The 22,822-nt window shown below is 40.8% G+C and overlaps 1 protein-coding gene across 15 annotated transcripts in view; it reads left to right on the top strand.

Annotated features, from left to right (window-relative positions):
- The window catches only part of ARHGEF6 (Rac/Cdc42 guanine nucleotide exchange factor 6), a 120,711-nt gene that overhangs the window by 63,881 nt on the left and 34,008 nt on the right, over positions 1 to 22,822 (top strand). For all 15 annotated transcript variants that reach the window (XM_021080556.1, XM_021080559.1, XM_021080555.1 and 12 more), the window contains 2 exons: positions 289 to 384; positions 2,128 to 2,250. In XM_021080556.1, coding sequence (XP_020936215.1) covers positions 289 to 384; positions 2,128 to 2,250 — 219 coding nt within the window. The remainder of the gene's footprint in view (positions 1 to 288; positions 385 to 2,127; positions 2,251 to 22,822) is intronic.

Here is a 22,822-nt window from a genome sequence, read left to right as displayed (position 1 = left end):
TCTTCATTTACTCGTTGCTTTGTAATATACCTAAATGTCCCTTTTAAACACCCATTCTCTCTAGGATCATTACTCTGGTTACGGAAAAATGGAAATTGAGGAAAGAAGCTCTGCTGCTTAAGGCCACAGAGTTGGTATATATTTAAAAGCAAAAGTGAAAATACAGGGTTTGCTTCCCTGGTTCCATTTGCCAGTTACTGGCAAACTATCAACTAACTAAACCAGAGCTAGATAACTAGAGCCCCCCTCAAGGTTTATTCGCTGAACCTGCACGTGTATTTTTTTCAGCCTGAGTAGCGTGGAGTTTACGTCTTTATTGGGAAACTTCGAGGAAATATGCACCTTCCAACAGACACTCTGCCAAGCCTTGGAGGAATGTTCGAAGTAAGTGTCTCAGAGCCCATTAGGCGAGCCAGCAATGTTGTGTTTTTTGTGTTTTGTTTTCCTTTTAACTGTTCTCTTAGATAGGGGCACTTTATTGTCGTTGACGCATTGATTACAACTTTGATAAACTGTCCCAGTACAGAGAAAATGTCCTAGGAGGTGGTATTCACACTGTCACACCACGAGTCGAATATCAAGGCTCTACAGCAAGTAAATTATTTCTGAATTTATTTTAAAAATCCTATCGACAAATAAGGTCTAAATTGACGATGGATGATGCCTTTCTCATCGATTTGATGTTTTTCTTTCGTACATTGCAAATGCCTTGGAAGAGTCATTCGGATTAATCATTCAGTTTCACAAGCTGCTGCTTCTCTTTTAATCACGCCCGGTATCATGGCTGTTAGCAGTTGAAACACATAGAAAGTGGGGAAGGGAAGCGTATGTGCTTAGGTGAGCTGGCACATCACTGACGGGTGGCTGGATTGTTGCAAGTGTTCAGCTTCATGCTGCGGAATGAACTGTCATGATCATCAGGCAGATACATTTCGGGAGCAAGACTGATTTTCCAAGCAGTGGGTCCAGGAGCAGTTGGTGACTTTCACCATCTGTAGGGAAGTCGGGGCGATGGCCTGTTTCTTGAGCTTTAGGAGGCACAGGTGGTTGTCCTGGGAGGAAGATGGTCAGGGGTCCCGCTAAAGAGACTTGAGGAGCCACTCCAAGTCCAGATCATGGGAATGGGAAGATGCTCACTAAGTGAGAAGAGCAGATTACTATGGAGACATGTGATCTTTGCTTCCCATTTTTTAGAGAAACATGTAGAAGAGAGTCCAAGGCATATTGTCAACATTGTGATGATAGATATACCTCAATGGTGGAATTCCAAGTAATTTCTTTTCCTTCCTCGTGCTTTTCTGTTTTTTTGTTTTGTTGTTGTTGTTTTTTTCTCTTCAGATGAAAATGGGTGGCTTATCATTTCAAGCATCTGGATGCCACCTTGCTCTTTTTTTTTTCGTTGTTGTTCTTTTTATGGCCACACCCGTGGCATGTGGAGGTTCCCAGGCTAGGGGTCAAATTGGAGTTGTAGTCGCTGGCCTACACCATAGCCACAGCCACGCCAGATCCGAGCCGCGTCTGTGACCTACACCACAGCTCACGGCAACGCTGGATCCTTAACCCACTGAGCAAGGCCAGGGATCGAACCCTCAACCTCATGGTTCCTAGTCGGATTCGTTCACCACTGAGCCACAACGGGAACTCCTGGATGCCACCTTGCTTAGTGACCACCAGGCCACCGAGACTACTGAATACTACTTCGGATTCAATTAGTTTTCTCTGTACTCAAACTTCATTCGAATTAACCAAGAGTATTTTTAGTGTGCCCAGCTAAATTTGAGTTTTGTAATTTGAATAAGCATCTTAAAAAACTCCTACTAATTCCAAATAAGTATTTGACCCTATGTTTTGGAGCTATGTTTGGTGACTAGAATTTAAAGCAGTGGTCAAAATTGACAGGCCATTGTAAATCCATGATAATAGAAAAAAATAAAAAATCCTAAAAATTAAATAAAGTGGTGGTCAGGAACTTGCATTTTATAGATAAAATGGTTGTAATATAGAAGTTTCTTTTTTACTTTGGAAAAAGAATTCAAAAGGTTTGCATTTTGCCAGGTGTGATTGGAATCATCTTCCTTTATCCTCTTTCTTATTTTGCATTCTGTGTTTCACCTGTTTTGCTTACAGATTTCCAGAAAACCAACACAAAGTAGGTGGTTGTCTCCTGAACCTCATGCCTCATTTTAAATCTATGTATCTGGCCTACTGTGCAAATCATCCTTCAGCTGTAAATGTACTCACCCAGCACAGGTAAATTATTATTTCCCCCAAAGTTGTTTCTCTATGCTGTCCTTTCCTAGGACCACCTCATTGGGAAATCCAAGGTCTCTAGCCGAACTCTTTTTTTCTTTTTTTTTTTTTTTTGTGTCTTTTTGTCTTTTTGCCTTTTCTAGGGCCACACCCACGGCATATGGAGGTTCCCAGGCTAGGGGTCTGATCGGAGCTGTAGCCGCCGGCCTACGCCAGAGCCACAGCAATGCGGGATCCAAGCTGCGTCTGTGACCTACACCACAGCTCATGGCAACGCCGGATCCTTAACCCACAGATCGAGGCCAGGGATCGAACCCGCAACCTCATGGTTCCTAGTCGGATTGGTTAACCACTGAGCCACGATGGGAACTCCTCTAGCTGAACTCTTGATTATCCCCGTTCATCCCAGGAATTGATTCATTGTTATATGGAGTCATCATCCATCAGTGCCACAAATAATTTATTGAGCACCTACTATGTGCAAAGTCCTGTAGAAGTTGATGAGGATACAATAGTGAACGAGGAAGAGAAGGTCCCTCTCCTCATGGGGTATAGACTCTTGAGGGAAATAGATGTGAAATCAAACATCGTAACATGTTGTATTAGAAAAGGGTAAATTTTTTTTTGTCTTTTTGGTTGTTTGTCTTTTTATTATTGATTTGTTGGAATCCTCTTGCCAGTCCTTTGTTAGTTGTATGTATTGAGAATATTTTCACTCACTCTGGGACAGTTTATTTTCTTGACCATGTGCTTTGAAGAATAGATGTTTATAATTTTCAGTGACTTTTAACCTGTTGGTTTTTTCCATTGATGCTTTCTTTACTGCTTTTTGTACTTTTGTTAAAGAATTTTATCTATTTCAAAGTTGTGAAGCTATATACCTATTTTTTCTACTGATTGAGCTTTTGTACTTAGGCCTATGACACGTCTCAAATTAATTTTTATTATTTATTTATTTAGTCCTTTTAGGGCCCACCCTTGGTGTATGGAGGTTCCTGGGCTAGGAGTTGAATTGGAGCTGTAGCCACTGGCCTACACCACAGCCGCAGCAACGCCAGATCCGAGCCACATCTTCAACCTACACCACAGCTCATGGCAACACCAGATCCTTAACCCCCTGAGCGAGGCCAGGGATCGAACCCACATCCTCATGGATACTGGCAGGGCTTGTTACCACTGATCCACAATGGGAACTCCTAGAAAAGGGTAATTAAAAGGATATTGTAGGACTTTGAACTGGTATCAACTTAGTGTGGCTGAGGGAAGCATCAGGGCAAGCTTTCTTGCAGTAAAATTCTCTTTAGAGCCAATGGTTTAGGCTTCCCCTGACCCAGTAAATGTTTTGTCTGAGTGGCTGCCAGAGCTAAACTGCCTGGGTTCTTTCCTTTTTTACTCTTCTTTGTCTGGGAGAGAAGGTCTCGAGCAGTAATGTGGCTCGAAGGTGGGTATCAACAGGGAAAGACAGAAGGAAGCTCACCCTGTGAACTGTGTCAGGTACTTGAAACAAAGTCTCTGGTGGTAACTATACAAGGATATAAATTGTTTCGGATTCATGGAGGACAGGACCCAGATAAGTTCACATCTCTCTTATGGAACCCTAACCCTTCCTCGGCCCTCTGGTGATTCATCCTTGACATTCACAGGTGCCGGAATACGGTAGCGTAGGCTTAAAGACATAGTTTTGACTTTGACGCCGTGCGCTAGAAATCTGAGTCGGGACAGTAGAAGAACAACACAGAGGCTCGTATACGACTGAACTTGGAGACTAGATCCAGAGCACACATGGATTCGGAGCTTGGCTCAGGACTGAAAAGATTACTCTTCTCTTAATATGGCTCAGACTTGAACTCCCTGAACCAGGCTGGAACACTAGTTGATACCAACCCTCAGAAGGGATGGGAACTTTGGTTTTGTCCTGGTTTGTTAGGCACTTCCTTGGCTTTATAGAGCTGATATGTAAGGGCATTTTGAAGATAGAATTCAGTGGGTCCTACTTGAAGGTCATTTTTATTTCTCTGATTAAGGCCATGAACTCTTGTGTAAGAGCAAGTATGGAAGTTGGAGTTGAAAGAAAGGGAAGCCGTGATTGTGGATTATTTAGGCAAGTGGCTCAGCTGCCTAGAGCTCACAGTAGCTAATAATAGCACTGACAATGTGCCAGGCACATGCTGTAAAAAGCCTATGAGGGACTTACTATTATTACTGTCTCTGCTTTCAGATAAGACATTGGAAAGTTAAGTATTGTGCCCAAGTACTCATAAACTCTTGAGTGGTTGAGCCAGGATTAGAATCCAGGTCTGTCAGACTTCTAAAACATGTTTTTATTAAGATATATATTTCACCTACAAAGAGAATAATCTAAGCTTAAGGATCAAAATATTACCATTTCCCCCCTTCCTTGCTTCCTCCTTCCTTCCTTCTTTCTTTCTTTCTTTCTTTTTCTTTCTTTCCTTCTTTCTTTCTTTCTTTCTTTCTTTCTTTCTTTCTTTCTTTCTTTCTTTCTTTCTTTCCTTCTTCCTTCCTTCCTTCCTTCCTTCCTTCCTTCTCTTCTCTTCTCTTCTCTTCTCTTCTCTTCTCTTCTCTTCTCTTCTCTTCTCTTCTCTTCATTTCTGTCTTTCCTGCTATGCTGGAGGCATACAGAAGTTCCCAGGCTAGGATTGACCCAAGCAACACCTGTAACCAGAGCCACAGCAGGGACAACGCTAGATCCTTAACCCACTGAGCCACCAGGGAATGCCACCATTTTCTTTCTTATATAGCAGCTTTATTGAGATATAATTCACATACCATACAATTCACCTGTTCAAAGTGCACAGTTAAATTTTTTTTTGTATATTCAGAGCTGTGCCATCATCACCATGATCAATTTTAGAACATTTTCATCGTTCCCTAGACAAACCCATACCATTAGCAGTCACTCCCCATTGCCAGCCCAAGGCAACCACTAAAATACTTTATGTCACTATGGTTTTGCTTATTCTGAACATTTCATTTAAATGGAACCCCACAACATACAGCCTTTTGTGTCTGGCTTCTTTCACTTAGCATAATGTTTTCAAGGTTCAGCCATGTTGTAACACTTATCAGTACATTGCTTTCTTTAATTGTTTTTAAAATTGCCATATAATGAAAAATCTTCCATTGTATGGACACCTCATATTGTTCTTCCATTCACCGGTTTGTGGACATGTGGACTGTGAACTGTGCTGCTGTGAAGATTCGTGTACAAGTCTTTGTGTTTTCATTTCTCTGTGGTAGATACTTCAGAGTGGAATTGCTGGGTCATATGGTAACAGTTTTATTCTTTTAGAGGAATTGTGAGACTCTTTTCCAGAGTGGCTGCACCAACTTATATTCCTGTCAGCAGCGTATGAGGGCTCCATTTTCTCCACATCCTCACCAAGCTTTTTTCCTCAGTTTTTTTGATTATAGCCATCTAGAACAGATGAGGTGGTATCTCATTGTGCTATTGGTTCGCATTTCTTCAATGACTAATGATGGCGAGCATCTCTTCATGTGCTTATTGGCAATTGGTGTATCTTCATTTGGGGAAATGTCTATCCAGATTCTTTGTGAAATTGGTTTACTTGTCTTATTATTGAGAGATTACTCATATGCTAGAAATTCATCATTTTAAAGTGTAAAAGTCAGTGGTTCTTAATATATTAAGTTTGAGATATTGCTCATATGCCATAAATTCATCATTTTAAAGTGTACAAGTCAGTGGTTCTTAATATATTAGGTTGTGCAGCCATCACCACTATTTAGTTCTAGAACATTTTCATCACCCTAAGAAGAAACCCCTCACCCAGTAGTAGTCACTCTTTATTTCTCTAAGGGCTAATGATCTGGAACATCTTTTCCTGTGCTTGTTGGCTAGCTTTCTCTCTTTTTTGGAAATATGTCTACTCAAATCCTTTGCCCATTTTTGGGGTGGGTTATTCGTCTTTACATTGGTGAGTGGCAACGTGTCTTTATATATTCTTATATATTCTTCTCAGATGTATGATTTGCAAAAAAAGTCTCCCATTTTGTGAGCTGTCTTTTCCCTTGCTTGATGGTGTCTTTTGAAGCACAAAAGTTTTAGGTTTAATTTTGACGATGTCCAGTATATGTATTTTTTCCTATTTTGCTTATATTTTTGGTGTTATATCTAAAAAATGTTGCCTAATCAACATTTAGCCTCTCTTGCAATTTTATAGTGGCTGGCCTAAATTTAGCTCTCTAATCCTTTGTGAGTTAATTTTTACATGTGGTGTGAGGTAGGGGTCCAACTTCATTCATTTGCATGTGGATATCCAATTGTCCCAGAACCATTTGTTGATTTTTGTTTTTTATAAATTTGTTACATTATTTTATGTCCCAGAACAGGATCTATCTTGGTGAATGTTCCATGGAACTTGAGAAGAATTTATATTTTGCTGATTTTGAATGAAGCATTTGATAAATGTCAATTAGATCTACTAGACTGATGGTGCTGTTAGTTCAACTACGTCCTAATTAATTTTGTTTTTATGGCCACGCTCAGAGCACATGGAAGTTCCCAGGCCAGGGATTGAATCTGAGCCGCAGCTGTGACATATGACACAGCTTCAGCAATGCCAGATCCTTTAACCCACTGTGTCGGGTGTGGGATTGAACCTGCACCTCTGCACCAACCTGAGCCACTGCAGTCAGATTTCTTAACCCACTGTGCCAAAGCGGGAACTCCCATGACCTGCTGGATTTGTTGATTACTGTAGAGGGATGTTGAAGTCTCTAGCCACAATACTGGATCTGTCTATTTCTCCTTCTACTTTTATCACTGTTTGCTTCATACAGTTTGATGTTCTGCTGTTAGGTGCATTCACTTTAAGGACTGCTTTGTCTTGTTGGAGAATTGGTCCTTTTATCTACGTAATTTTCCCTCTTTATCCCTTTTAATTTTCCTTGTTCTGATGTCAGCTTTTTCTGAAATTAAGATTGCTAGTCCAGCTATCTTTTGATTACTGTTAATATGTCTTTTTTCATCCCTTTACTTATTATTATTATTTTGGCTGTGCCTGCAGCATGCAGAAGTTCCTGGGCCAGGAAGGAATTGAACCTGTGTCACAGTGGCAACTGGAGCCACAGCAGTGAAAATGCTGGATCCTTAACCTGATGCTCCATGAGGGAACTCCTCCATCCCTTTACTCATAATCTGTGTCTTATAGACAGTATATAACTGAGTCTTGTGTGGGTTTTTTTTTTTTTTTTTTTTTTTGTCTTTTTAGGGCTGCACCTGAAGCATATGGAAGTTCCCAGTCTAGGGGTTGAATTGGAGCTGCAGCTGCCAGCCTGCACCACAGCAACAGAAACACGGGATCTGAGCAGCATCTGCAACATACACCACAGCTCACAGCAACGCCAGATCCTTAACCCACTGAGTCGGGCCAGGGATGAAACCTGCATCCGCATGGATACTAGTCAGGTTCATTATCACTGAGCCACCACGGGAACTCCTGAGAAGGTTTTATTTCACCTCCACTTTTTCTCTTTTATTTTTTACTTGTGTCTTTTCAGGGCCGCACCTGTGGCATGTGGAGGTTCCCAGGCTAGGGGTCTAATCGGAGCTGTAGCCACCAGCCTACACCACAGGCACAGCAACTCGGGATCTGAGCCACATCTGTGATCTACACCACAGCTCATGGCAACGCCAGGTCTTTAACCCACGGAGCAAGGCCAGGGATCGAACCCGCAACCTCATGGTTCCTAGTCAGATTCATCTCCGCCACGCCATGACAGGAACTCTTTTCTCTTTTATTTTTATTGTGGTGAAAGCTAACAAACATATAACATGAGGTCTACCCTCCTGAAAAAGTGTACAGAACGGTCCTGTTAACTATAAGCACAACTTTGAGAGTTCCCACTGTGGCACAACAAGATCAGCAGTGTCTCTGCAGTGCCAGGACTCAGGTTTGACCCCAGGCCCAGCACGGGTTAAAGGATCCAGCATTGCTGCAGCTGTAGCATGGGTGCAACTGCAGCTCGAATTTTATCCCTGGCCCAGAAACTCCATATGCCTCGGGGTTGCCAAAAAATAAAAAAATTAAAAGTATATGAACACAGTTTTGTACAGCAGACGTCTAGAACTTTTTCATCTTACATAACTGAAACTTTATACCCATCCAATAGCAGCTCTCCATTTCCCCCTTACCCCATCCCCTGGAAATCGCTGTTTCCTTTCTGAGTTTGACTACTTTAGATCTCTTGTAGTATTTGCCCTTCAATGACTGGCTTATTTCACGTAGCATAAGAAGATCACCAGCTTCATCCATGCTGACACCACTTTTCTTTATCCATCCATCCATCATCGGACGTTTAGGATGTTTCCCGATTGGCTACTGTAACTAATGCCACCACACACTCGGGAATGCGCATGTCGCAAGATCCTGCTTTCAATTTCTTGGGATAAATACCCAGAAGTGGGGTTGCTGGATTCGATGGTAGTTCTCTTTTCAGCATTTTGGGGAACTTCTACACTGTTTTCCATTGCGGCTGCGCCAATTTACATTCCTGCCAACAACACACAAAACTTCCAATTTCTTCACATCTTTGACAACATTTGCCTTTTTTTTGGCGGGGGGATAATGGCCATCCTAATCAGATATAAGGTAATAGCTCATTGTGTTTGTTTTTTTTTTTTTACAGTAACTGTAATAGTTCTCTACTTAAATGTATATAATCTTATGGAGTAAAGGTCTTTCCCCCAAATAAACACCAATGTAATATTTTACAAATTGAAGTACAGTTGCTATATAATATATGTTACAGGTGTACAATATAGTGATTCACAGTTTTAAGGGTTATCTACATTCGTAGTTATTATCATTATGGTTTTGATTTCATTTCCCTGATGATTAGCGATGCTGAGCATCTTTTTATGTACCTGTTGGCCAATTGTGCGCTTTCTTAGGAAAAATGTCTATTCAAGTGCTTTGCCCACTTCTGAATTGGGTTATTGGTATTTTTTGCTGTTGAGTTGTAGGAGTTCCTCGTTTGTTTTAGAGATAAATACATCCCTTATCGAATATATGATTTGCAAATATTTTTTCCTGTTCCATAGGTTGCCTTATCACTCTGACGTTTCCATTGCTGTGAAGAAAACTTTTAGTTTGATGTAGTTCCCCTTGTCTTTCCTTTTGTTGCCTGTACCCTTGGTATCATGTTGAAGAAATCATTGCCAAGACCGATGTCATGAAGCACTGCTCCTATATTTTCTTCCAGGGGTTTTAGAGTTTCAGGTCTTAGGTTTAAGTCTTGAGTTGATTTTTGTGGGCAATGTGTCGTAATTACAGGTCCATTTTTTTTTTTTTTTTTTGCATGTGCACATTCAGGTTTCCCAGTACCATTTGTTGAAGACTATCTTTTTCCCATTGTGTGTTCTTTCACCCATGTTGAAGATTAATTGAACATATTGAACATATATTTATAGGTTTATATATTTATTTATGGATATATATTTATAATAAATCTATATTATATAGATTATATATAGAGATAGATTTATTTCTGGGCTTTCTAATCTGTTCTATTGCTTGTTTCTCTTTATGCCAATATCATACTGTTAATTACTGTAGATTTGTATTTGAAATAAGGAAGTATTAAACCTCCAGCTTTGTTCTCTCTCAAGATTCTTTTGGTTATTTGAGGTTAGTTTTCATTCCCTATCTATTTTGGGATATTTTTTCTATTTCTGTAAAAAATGCCACTGGGAATTTATAGAGATCGCATTGGTCTGTAGATCACTTTAGGATGTGTGCACAGTTTAACAATATGAACTCTTTTTTTTTTTTTTTTGGTCTTTTTGCCTTTTTCTGGGGCCACTCCCGAGGCATATGGAGGTTCCTAGGCCTAGGGGTCTAATCGGAGCTGTAGCCACCGGCCTACACCACAGCCACAGCAACACAGGATCCAAGCCGTGTCTGCGACCCACACCACAGCTCAGGGCAATGCCAGATCCTTAGCCCACTGAGCAAGGCCAGGGATTGAACCCACAACCTCATGGTTCCTAGTTGGATTCGTTAACCACTGAGCCACGACGGGAACTCCAATATGAACTCTTTTCAGCCATGAACATGGGATGTCTTTACATTCGTTTGTGCCTTTAATTTCTTTCATCAATGTTTTGCCATTTTCAGTGTACAAGTCTTTGGTCTCCTTGGTTAAGTTTAGTCCTAAGTGTTTTATTCTTTTTGATGCTACTGTAAATGAGATGTTTTTCTTTCCTTTTTTTTTTTAATAGGTCATTGTTAATGTATAGACAAGCAACTGGTTTCTGTATGTTAATTTTGTATCCCGCAACTTTACTGAAATCATGTATTAGTTTTACCATGTTTTTTTTTTTTGTGAGTGGGGGGGGGGTCTTTAGGGTTTTCTACATATAAAATCATGTCATCTGTGGAGTTCCTGTCGTGACTCAGTGGTTAACGAATCCAACGAGGAACCATGAGGTTGCCGGTTCGATCCCTGACCTTGTTCAGTGGGTTAAGGATCTGGTGTGGCCGTTAGCTGTGGTGTAGGTTGCAGAAGCGGCTCGGATCCCGAGTTGCTGTGGCTCTGGTGTAGGCCGGTGACTGCAGCTCCAATTTGACCCCTAGCCTGGGAACCTCCACATGCCATAGGAGCAGCCCTAGAAAAGGCAAAAAGACAAAAAATAAAAAATAAAAAATAAAAAATAAAAAATAAAAAATCATGTCATCTGTGAACAGAGATCATTTTACTCTTTTCTTTCCCATTTGAATGCCTTTTATTTTTCCTTCTTGCCTCTCTGGCTAGAACATCTAGTACTGCGTTGAATAGAAGTGGCAAAAGTGGGCATCTGTGCCTTGTTCACGGTCTTAGAGAAAAAGTCTGTTTTTCGCCATTGCGTATGATGTCGACTGTGTGCTTTAATTTCCTTCTAGTCCTAATTAGTTGAGTGTTTTTTTTTTTTTTTTTAATCATGAAAGGATGTTGAATTTTTGTCAAGTGTTTTTTCTGTATCTGTTGAGAAGATCAGGTGATTTTTTTATCTTTTGTCCTTTGTGTGATGTATCACATTAATTGATTTTTGTGTGTCAAACCATCCTTGCATCCTAGGGATATTGCCCACTTGGTCATGATCCTTTTAATGTGCTATTGGATTTGGTTTGCTGGTATTTTGTTGAGGATTTTGCATCTATATTCATCATTTGCTTTGTTGGATGGAATGATAGGTGTATGTTTGCTAGGTCCATTTGAGCTATAAGCATTTTTCAAGTCATTGTCTTCCATCTGGATGTTCTATGCATTATTGATAGTGTGGTATTAAAATTCTCTACTATTATTGTGTTGCTGTCTATTTCTTCCTTCAGTTCTGTCAATATTTGCTTTATGTATTTGGGTGCTCTGATGTTGGTTGTGTATATATATTTTTTAATTGTTATATCTTCTTGATGAGTTGATCCTTTTATTATGATACTTCTTTGTCCTTTTTTGTCTCTTTTGACAGTTTTTGATATAAAGTTTATTTTGTCTAGTATAAGTGGCCACCCTTGTGCTTTTTTTGGTTACCATTTTTATAGAATGTCTTTTCCCATCCCTTCACTTTCAGCCTGCGTGTGTCTTTAAAAATAAAATGAGACTTTTGTAGACAGCATATATTTAGGTCCTTTTTAAAAATTAAAATATAGTTGATTTATAATATTGTGTTAATTTCTGCTGTACAGCAAAGAGAATCAGGGGTGTGTGTGTGTGTGTGTGTGTATTCTTTTTACATTCTTTTCCATTATGATTTATCTCAGGATACTGAATATAGTTCCCTGTGCTATAAAGTAGGACCTTGTTGTGTATTCCTTCCATATGTAATATTCTGAATCTGCTAATCCCAAACTTCCAGTCCATCTCTCCCTCACCCCCTAGGCAACCACAAGTCTGTCCCTCTAGCTAGATAGGTACATTTGTGTCATATTTTTAAGGTAATCAACTCAGGAGGCTAGTTGATTTACAAAGTTGTATTAGTTTCAGGTGTGCAGCAAAGTGAATCTGTGATACATATTTTCATTCTTTTTTAGATTCTTTTCCCATATAAGTTATCACAGAATACTGAATAGAGTTCCCTGTGCTATGCAGTAGGTCCTTGTTATTTATTTATTTATTTATTTTGCTTTTTAGGGCCACACTTGCGGCATATGGAGGTTCCCAGGCTGGGGATCTAGTCGAAGCTACAGCTGCCGGCCTACACCACAGCCACAGCAACACCAGATCCGAGCTGCGTCTGCAACCTACACCACAGCTCGTGACAGCATCGGACCCTCAACCCACTGAGCAAGGCCAGGGATCAAACCTCATGGTTCCTAGTCAGATTTGTTTCCACTGAGCCACGACGGGAACTCCTAGTTGTCTTTTTTATATGCGTGTGCAGGTGTTAACTCCAAACTCCTAATTTAGCCCCCCCCCCTTTTTCCTTTGGTAACCATAGGTTTGTTTTTTGAAGTCTGGGAGTCTGTTTCTGTTTTGTAAATGAATTCATTTGTGTCATTTTTTTCCTTTGTATGGCTGCACCTGCAGCATATGGAAGTTCCTGGGTCAGAGGTGGAATTAGAGCTGTGTCTGCGACCTACACCACAGCTCACAGCAAGGCCTAATCCTTAACCCACTGAGGGAGGCCAGGGATTGAACCCATGTCCTCATGGATGCTAGTCAAGTTCGCTAACCACTGAGCCACGACAGGAACTCCCCTCGTTTCATTTATATATATTCTATAGGTATTTTCTTTGTGGTTACCATAGGGCTTAAATAAAACGTGAATAGTTATAACAGTCTTCTTTAAGCTGATGAAAACTTCAGTTAACACAGCTCTACGCTTTCATTTCTCCTCTACTTTGTTATTAATGTCACAAGATACGTGATACATAGTTTCATCTCTTAATTTCTAGGCCAGAATGAAAGCAATTTATGTGCATGGCTAGCAATATTAGAGTATCCTGTGTTTGTTTATATATGTAACTTTACCAGTGAGCTTTATTCTTAAGAATGCTATCGTGTTGCTGTTTAGGGTCCTTTTATTTCAACTTGAAGGACTCTTTAGAAGTTCCTGTAAGGCAGGTCACAGTGATATACTCCTCCAGCTTTGGTTTATTTGGGAGTCTTTTTAAAAAATTTATTTTATTTTTAAAACTAAGGTACGCTTGATTTACAGTGTGGTGCCAATTTCTGCTGTACGGCATAGTGACCTGGTCACACATAGGATATATATTCTTTTTTTTCACGCTATCTTCCATCATGTTCTATCCCAAGAGATTGGATATAGTTCCTTGTGCTTCACAGTAGGACCTCCTTGCTTATGGTGTGGTCAGTCTCATTAGCCATTCTACGAAGCATCTCTCTCATGTCTTTGGCTTTTCTTAATAATTAATGAACCTGAGCATATTTTGCCCATTTTTTTTAGCTAGCTTGTTTGTTTTCTTGTTTTGAATAGTTTTAATTTTCAATTTAATTTTTTATTATTGATTTACAATGTTCTGTCAATTTCTGTTATACAGCAAACCTAGTCATATATATATATATATATAATATACTATTTTCTCATATTATCTTCCATTGTGTTCTATCTCAAGTGAATGGATATAGTTCCCAGTGCTATGCAGCAGGACTTCATTGCTTATCCATTCTAAATATAATAGTTTGCATCTACTAAACCCAAACTCCCAGTCCATCCCATTCCCTCCCCTCTCCCCCTTGGCAACCACATGTCTGTTCTCTATGTCTGTGAGTCCGTTTCTGTTTGTAGATAGGTTCATTTGTGCCATATTTTAGATTCCACATGTAATATCATGTGGTATTTGTCTTTCTCTTTCTGACTTACTTCATGCAGTATGGGAATCTCTCGTTGCATCCATGTTGCTGCGAATGGCATTATTTTTCTCTTTTTGATGGCTGAGTAGTATTCCATTGTACATATATACCCCATCTTCTTAATCCATTCATCTGTCGATGGACATTTAGGTTGTTTCCATGTCTTGGCTATTGTGATTAGTGCTGCTATTAACATAGAGGTGCGTGTATCTTTTTTTCTTATTTTTATTTTTTATTACTTAATGAATTTTATTACATTTATAGGTGTACAACAATCATCTTGTTGTGCACATATCTTTTTGAATGAAAGTTTTGTATGGATAGATGCCCAGGAATGGAATTGCTGGATCATATGGTAGTTCTGTATTTAGTTTTCTGAACTTTGTTTATGGATAATTTTGCCAGACATTATATTCTTGGTTGGCAATTTTATTCTTTTAGTACTTTGAACATATTATTCCACTCCCTTCTTTTTTTTTTTTTTTTTTTTTTTTTGTCTTTTGTCTTTTGTTGTTGTTGTTGCTATTTCTTGGGCCGCTCCCGCGGCATATGGAGGTTCCCAGGCTAGGGGTTGAATCGGAGCCGTAGCCACCGGCCTACGCCAGAGCCACAGCAACGCGGGATCCGAGCCGCGTCTGCAACCTACACCACAGCTCATGGCAACGCCGGATCGTTAACCCACTGAGCAAGGGCAGGGACCGAACCCGCAACCTCATGGTTCCTAGTCGGATTCGTTAACCACTGCGCCACGATGGGAACTCCTCCACTCCCTTCTAATTTGCAAAGATTCTACTGAGAAACCTCCTAATAGTCTCACGGCGATTCTCTTATCTGTGACGTCTCTCTGAGTTTGACTTTGTTTAGATTCGACATATGAGTGATACCATGCAGTATTTATTTTTCTCTGGTTTGTTTCACCTAGCATAATGCCCTCAAGGTCCATCCATGCCGTTGCAAGTGATAGAATTTCTTTCTTTCTCCTGGCTCTGATTAATATTTGTGTGTGTGTGTGTGTGTGTGTGTGTGTGTGTGTGTAGCACTGCTTCTTTATCCATTCATCTGTCCATGGACACTTATGTTGTTTTCATCCCTTGGCTATTGTAAATAGTGCTCCCATGCACATTGAAGTGATGTGTCTTTTCTAATGAGTGTTTTTGAGGTTTTGGGGATATATACCGAGGAGTGAAATTTCTGGGCCATATGGTAGACATATTTTTAATTTTTGAGGAACTGCCATACTGGTTTTCATAGTGGCTGCATCAATTTACATTCCTACCAACAGTGTAGGAGAGTTCCCTTTTCTCCACATTCTCACTAACACTTGTCATCGCTTGTCCTTTTGATAATAGCCATCCTAACAGGTGTGAGGTAGTATTTCACACCCTCTCCAGCATGTATCATTTGTAGATTTTCGATCATGGGTATTCTGACCAGTGTGAGGTGGTCCCTCATTATGGTTTTGCTTTGCATTTCCCTGATGATTAGTGATGTTGAGCAGCTTTCTCCGGTTGGTCATTTGTATGTTTTCTTTGCGAAAATGGCTGTTCAGTTCTTTTGCCCATTTTTAATCAGATTGTTTGGCCTTTTGGGGGGGTTTAAGTTGTATGAGTTCTTTATATACTTTGAATATAGCCCCTTATCAGATAAAATGACTTGAGAATACCTTCTATTCCATACACTGCCATGCATTTTATTGATGGTTTCCTTTGTGTGTGCAAAGTCTTTGTAGTTTGATACAGTCCCAGTTGTCTATTTTTTCCTTTGGTTGTGCATTTTGTGAGTACTAGGGGCTTCAGTTTCTCCTTTGTTTTTTTTTTTTTTTCCCTCTCTCTGTCTCTTTGAGTTTGCTAAGAATTCCTTCATAAACAGAGTCTGTATCTTGCAGCTCGCTCAGCTGTAATCTACTGTTATTATACTGGAGCCGTGGTGATGGGGAGTGAAGTGTAGTGGGGGGGATGCATTCTATAATGTTATGAATAAGTTTCACTTATGTAGTGGACCAGTGTCCCTGAGCTTTGATCTTTAGAAGCGTTTCTTAGGATTCTTTTCTTCCTCTCACATATGACAGGAAGATGAGCAAGGGCTGGGGTTCCCATTGTGGCTCAGTGGGTTTAGAACTCCACATAGTGTCCATGGGGACGTGGGTTCAATCCCTGGGCTCACTCAGTGGGTTAAGGATCCAGCCTTGCTGTGAGCTGTGGTGTAGGTCACAGATGCGGCTTGGATCCTATGTTACCGTGGCTGTGGTGTAGGCCGGTAGCTGCAGCTTGGATTCAACCCCTAGCCTGGGAACCTCCGTATGCTGCAGGTGTGGCTGTAAAAAGAGACAAAAAAAAAAAAGAGAGAGAGAAGGCTGGAACTGGCCTCTTGTCCCTTTGCCAGGCCAGATAAAGCTCTGGCAACATAGTTTCCCTTGGAGAGCAATCCTTTGTTAGAATGTTCTGGGAGCATTTCAAAATGGTTACTTTTCTCTCCACTTCCCCGAAACACAAGGGAGTTTTTCTTTGATCTTCTCCATGAGAACCTGCTTGGGTTCCTGGATGCAAACTCCACAAGTGTTGGGCTGGGCAAGACTGAAGCCCTGGGAGTTTTTGACCATTACGCCAGTCCACTCTCAGACTCTTGCAATACCATTCGAGTGGTCCTAGCAGTTACTGACTCCAGTGGCTTCTCCTCAGGGAAGCTGATCTCAGTTCTAATTCTTTGTCTTTGACTGTCTTTCTAGATTTTGAGGTGGTCGTTTCCCAGTGATCTCAAGTCTTAGTGGACCTAAAAAAAGTCATTGATTTTCAGTTTGTTCAGTGGTTTTTCGTGTTTTGAGGATGGTAATGATGACTTCTAAACTCTTTGGATGTTAGAGCTGAAACCAGATGTCCTTTAATGATTAAAAAATAATTTTTTTCTTTCGTGTTTGCTTTGAGACTTTCCATATATATCTTAACTTGTCCGAATCTACTATGTATTTACAGTAGCTTAATTCTACTGAGATATAAAAATGTTAGTCCTAGTCTACCTCTATTTCCACTGCCCTTTTTGTGCTACTGTTGTTATACATGCTGTATGTTTAAAACCCAATAATACATTGCTTTAATTATTATTACTATCCTTTTTGGACTGTTAATGAAGCTGAGGGAAGTGAGGATATATTTATATATTTATAGCATTTGCTATATTAACACTCTTATTTACCCTTGTTTAGCTTTATTTTTTCCTTTGAATTTGAGTTACTTTCTGCTATCATATACTTATTTGAATAGAGCTTTGCTTCCACCCACCTGTGTTGTGCTGTTGTCGTAAAATTGATTATATTTCTATATGTTAGAGGCCTAACAGTATAGTTCCATAATATTGCTGTATACAATTTTTAATTTCAGTTAAAACAGGAACTCTGGGTCTCTGCTACAGTTTTTCATAGTTACATGATTACCTTTACCATTGCTCTATGTTTTTATATGTGGATTTTGAATTTACATCTGGATTTACTTGATATTACCCTGGAGCTTTAGTATTTCTTGTAAGGTGAGTCTTCTGGCAAAGAATTCTCTGTTTTTTGTTTCTATCGGAATGTTTTCTTTCATTCCTCCATTTTTGAAAGATAGTTTGACTATGTATATATAATTTTCGGTTGGCAGTTTACTTTCATTACTTTGAGTATGTTATCTTATTGCCTTTGGCCGCCATTAATTCTGATGAGAAATTAGCTGTTAATCTTATCCAGGCTCCCTAGCCCGTGGTGAATTGCTTTTGTCTTGGTCTTTTCAAGATTTTGTCTTTGGGAGTTTCCGTCGTGGTACAGCAGGAACGAATCTGACGAGGAACCATGAGGTTGCGGGTTCGATCCCTGGCCTTGCTCAGTGGGTTAAGGATTCCGAATTGTGGTGAGCTGTGGTGTAGATCGCAGACAAGGCTCAGATCTGGTGTTGCTGTGGCTGTGGCTGTGGCGTAGGCCAGCAGCTGTAGCTCCGATAAGACCCCTAGCCTGGGAACCGCCATATGCCACAGGTGTGGCCCTAAAAGGACAAAAAAAAAAAAAAAATTTGTCTTTGTCTTTCATCATCTTTAGTATAATTTGTCTGTACATGGATCTCTTGAATTGATCCAGCTTGGAATTCATTGAGCATCTTGGATGTGTAGATTAATGTTTTATTCAAGTTTCAGAAGTCATTATTTTTTCAAATATGTATTTTTTCTTCATTCTGTCTTTCCTCTCCTTTTGGTACTCTCAGCACGCATTACTCTGAGGCTCTGTTTACTTTTCTTTATTCGTTTTTTCCCTGTGTTTTCTCAGATTCCATTATGTCCATCAATCTATCTTAAGTTCACTGATTCTTCTACCAGTTCAGATTTACCATTGAGCACCTCTAGTGAACTTAAAAATTTTAGTAATTGGACTTTTTAACTCCAGAATTTCCATATGGTCCTTTATCATATTCTCTTTTTACTGATATTATGTGTTTGATGAGACGTTGTCATCATAGCTTCCTTTACTAGGCATGGTTTCCTTTTGTTCTTTGAAAACATTTATAGTGATCACTTTGAAGTTTTTGTTAATTTTGACATTTTGTCACACTCATGGACAATTTCTGTTGTCTCTTTCCTCCCCTGGTCACACATCTCGTTTCTTTGTGTGTCACATAATTTTTCATTGAAAACTAGATACTGATGCAATTTTAGGTTTAGCAACTCTGGATACTGATTCCCTTTCTCTCTCTGGGTTTTGTTTTTGTTGTTCTTTGCTTATTTGTTTGTTCAGTAGCTTGATTAGACTATTTTAGTCCAGTCTACTTCCTCCATACTGGGCAACCTCTAAAGTCACTCTTCAGAGGGCACAGCCTCAGTCATGCACACAGCCACCATGAAATGACAGTGGTTTTAGAAAGACTCTTTTTGATTGTGTCTCTACCTGATTTCTCTGTGAAGCTGTCTGTCTCCCTTTAGTATCACACCCAGCAGTTAGGCTCCACTCATTTCCAGATGATTGCACTTTTTTTTTTTTTTTGGTAATTCCTTGGAGCATAAATTTCTCTGCCATCTGATCCAATTAAGTTCAGGCAGGGATAGTTTTTTTATTGTATAGTTGATTTTCAATATTGTGTTAGTTACAGGTATACAGCAAAGTGGTTCAATTATATATATATATATATATTCATATTATTTTCCAACATAGTTTATTAGAAGATATTGAATATAATTCCCTGTGCTCTATAGTAAATCATTGTTGTTTATCTATTTCATATAGAGTGGTGTGTATATCTGTTAATCCCAAACTCTTAATTTATCCATTCACCTACCTTTTCCCTTTGGTAACTCTAAGTTTATTTCCTATGTCTGGGAGTCTGTTTCTGTTTTGTAAATAATTTATTTTATTTTTTGGTTTTCACATGTAAATGATACCATATAATGCTTCTCCATCTGACTTAATTCACTCAGTATGATAATCTCTAAGTCCATCCATGTTGCTGGAAATGGCAATATCTCATTCTTGTTTATGGCCGCTGAGTAGTATTCTATCACATATATGTACCACATCTTCTTTATCCATTCTTCTGTTGATGGACAATTTTTTGTTCTTCTTAGGGCTACACCCTCGGCATATGGAGGTTCCCAGGCTAGGGGTCTAATCAGAGCTACAGCTTCCAGCCTACGCCACGGCCACAGCAATGCCAGATCCAAGCCACATCTGTGACCTACCCCACAGCTCACGCCAACGCCAGATCCTTAATCTACCGATCGAGGCCAGGGATTGAACCTGCAAGCTCATGGTTCCTAGTCTGATTCATTTCTGCTGCGCCGCAACGGGAACTCCTGTCGATGGACATTTAGGTTGCTTCCATGTCTTGGCTATTGTGAATAGTGCTGCTATGAACACTGGGGTGCATGTATCTTTTCAAATTAGATTTTTTGTCTTTTCTGGATATATGCCCAGGAGGGGGATTGCTGGATTATATAGTAACTCTATTTTTAGCATTGTAAGGAACCCCTATACTCTTTTCCATAGTTGACCGCACCAGCTTACATTCCCACTAACACTGCAGGAGGGTTCCCTTTTTTCTTCACCCTCTCCAGCACTTATTGTTTGTACACCTTTTAACAATGGTCATTCTGACTGGTGTGATGTTATATCTCAGTGCGGTTTTGATTTGCATTTCTCTAATAAGTACCAATGTTGAGTGTCTTTTCATGTGCCCATTTGGCCATCTGTATGTCTTCTTTGGAGAAATGTCTATTTAAGTCTTTTGCCCATTTTTTGATATTGAGCTGTACAAGCCGTTTATGTATTTTAGAAATTAAGCCCTTGGTCGCATCATTTGCAAGTATTTTCCCCCAGTCTGTAGGTTGTCTTTTCATTTTGCTGTGCAAAAATTCTAAGTTTGATTAGGTGTCTCTTGTTATTTTTGCTTTTATTTCTATTGCCTTGGAGACGGACCTAAGGAAAACTTTGGTACGATTTATATCAGAGAATGTGTTGTCTATGTTCTCTTCCAGGAGCTGTATGAGGTCTTGTCGTCTTTTTAAGTCTTTAAGCCATTCTGAATTTATTTTCGTGTGTGGTGTGAGTGTTCTCACTTCACTGATTTATGTGCCGCCGTCCAGCTTTCCCAGCACCGCTGGCTGAAGAGGCTGTCTTTTCGCCATTGTATATTCTTGCCTCCTTTGGCAAAGGTGAATTGACTGTGAGTGTGTGGGTTTATTCCTGGGCTCTCTATTCTAGGGGTAGTTTTTTGAGACCAGTCTTTGAGGGGTGTTCTGGCCCTTCTCAGTACTTCCTCGCTGTCTCTTTCCCAGGTTCTTTCTGGCCACCTAGCTGGCCTGGGGTGTAGCTTGTTCTGAATTAAGAGGACCTGTCTCCTCGTATGGCTTACCACCAAACCCTCCACTGTTTTGGCAAGAGCCCTTAGGCTTGAATGTCCCCCTGCTGTTTTTTCAGCTAAAACCAATTCCTTTGAGGAAAGCTTCGGAGCTCTCAGTTCCTCTGTTCTACCTCTCTCTCCCCCCGGGCCAAATCTCTGAGCCACTACTCTGGGTCTGCGCAGGGCAGGTGCTTCTGGTCTTTCTCTTTATCTCTCCCAGCGCAGAACCTCTGCCCTACAAGTGAGCTGGGCTGAGGGTGACTTGGCTCCAGAAGTTTCTGCTGGCCACTCCTAGGGTAGGGCCTTATCTGTGTGTGTGTGTGGAGTTGTGGGGGGACACTGAGTGGAGGAGGAGGAGGAAGCCTCCATTGGATGTGCTGGTGAGACACAGCATCCTTGCGTTGGGAGCTGAGGGGAGGGGGAGACCCCACGTCTCGTCCACAGTAGCCTGGAGTGGAGCTTCTGTCGAGCTGAGCTGGGAAGAGAAGGAGGGAGGGAGACAGCAGGTCAGGCTCAGATACCACAAGCTCTCTCTGTTCTTACTGAGCTTTAGAATATTTTCCTTTTTTGTCTTTTGTCTTTTGAGGGCCGCACCTGCAGCATACGGAGGTTCCCAGGCTAGGGGTCGAATCGGAGCTGCAGTCACCGGCCTACACCACAGCCACAGCCACGCCAGATCCGAGCTGCGTCTTCGACCTACACCCCAGCTCACGGCAACGCCAGATCCTTAACCCACTGAACGAGGCCAGGGATCGAACCCGCAGCCTCATGGTTCCCAGTCAGATCGTTTCCACTGCACCGCAACGGGAACTCCTAGAATATTTTCTTAAATAAATGTTTTCTTCACTTACCAGATGCCACTGGGACACCTTCTAGAGACTTTAAACGGTAGTTTTATAGGTTCTGGTCGCGTTCCCCTGGGGAACGGGTCCACAGAGCAGCTCAGGCCATCACCCCCTCATGCCGCGCCTCCATCTCAGCCTAAACGTTTTACAGCTTTTATATCCTCTCAGGGGACAGTTCCGCCACGTAGAAGCCACGTTAGCCAGGGTGATTCGCTTAAATTTTAGCCTTCGTTTCCTCCCTTGTAAAATGAGGATGAGACCACCCACCTTGCAGGATGGCTGTGAGGAATCCGTGAAATGATGTGTACAAGGTACCCGGCCTCTAGCGAGCGGTAGTTGCCGCTGCTCCCCGTTTCTACGTTATTCATCTTCTACCAGCTACTCACTCTTTTTTAGACCAAAAAAAAAATTATGCAATATTTCAAGCACACAAAGAACAGAGATGAAGTCCACCCATGTACCCACCATTCAGCTTCAGAGACGAACTGTAGCTGCCGTCGGAGTCCTGTGTATACTTTCCAGTGTTTCCTGCTCCTGTTTCCCTCCCCCGAGGGAACCAGAGCCCCTGAACTTGTTTTTGGTACCCCAGGAATGTTTTCATACTTTACCACTTATCTTCACTAAAGAAAAAAAATGCGTGAGGGCCGTTTTTCCTGTGATGGGCATATAAACGTCCTCTGTGGAGAAGGGTAAATTTCTCCATACCAATAGAAAGAGACCCCCGTATGTTAGCTTGCCTTTTATACCAGCACACGTTCTTTTTCTTCTGAGCTGAGCACAGCGATTCTGGATAAACACCAGAAAGATAGTGTACCTCGGCTGGCAGACTTCTGTAGTGGGGTAATTCTGTGTGCTTAACGTGCTACTGATGCTGCATTTACCCATGCTAGGAGTTTCATTGATAAATAACAGTAGAGATTCCTTCAAACATTTTGATTTAAAGTTTGTTACACAGGGAGTTCCCATTGTGACTCAGTGGGTTAAGGACCCAACTTAGTCTCCTTGAGGATGTGGGTTCAATCGCTGGCCTCGCTCAGTGGG

This window comes from Sus scrofa, chromosome X, assembly GCF_000003025.6.
Source record: "Sus scrofa isolate TJ Tabasco breed Duroc chromosome X, Sscrofa11.1, whole genome shotgun sequence".
In the NCBI taxonomy this organism is placed as follows: Eukaryota; Metazoa; Chordata; class Mammalia; order Artiodactyla; family Suidae; genus Sus; species Sus scrofa.
This window is presented reverse-complemented; position numbering and strand designations above follow the sequence as displayed.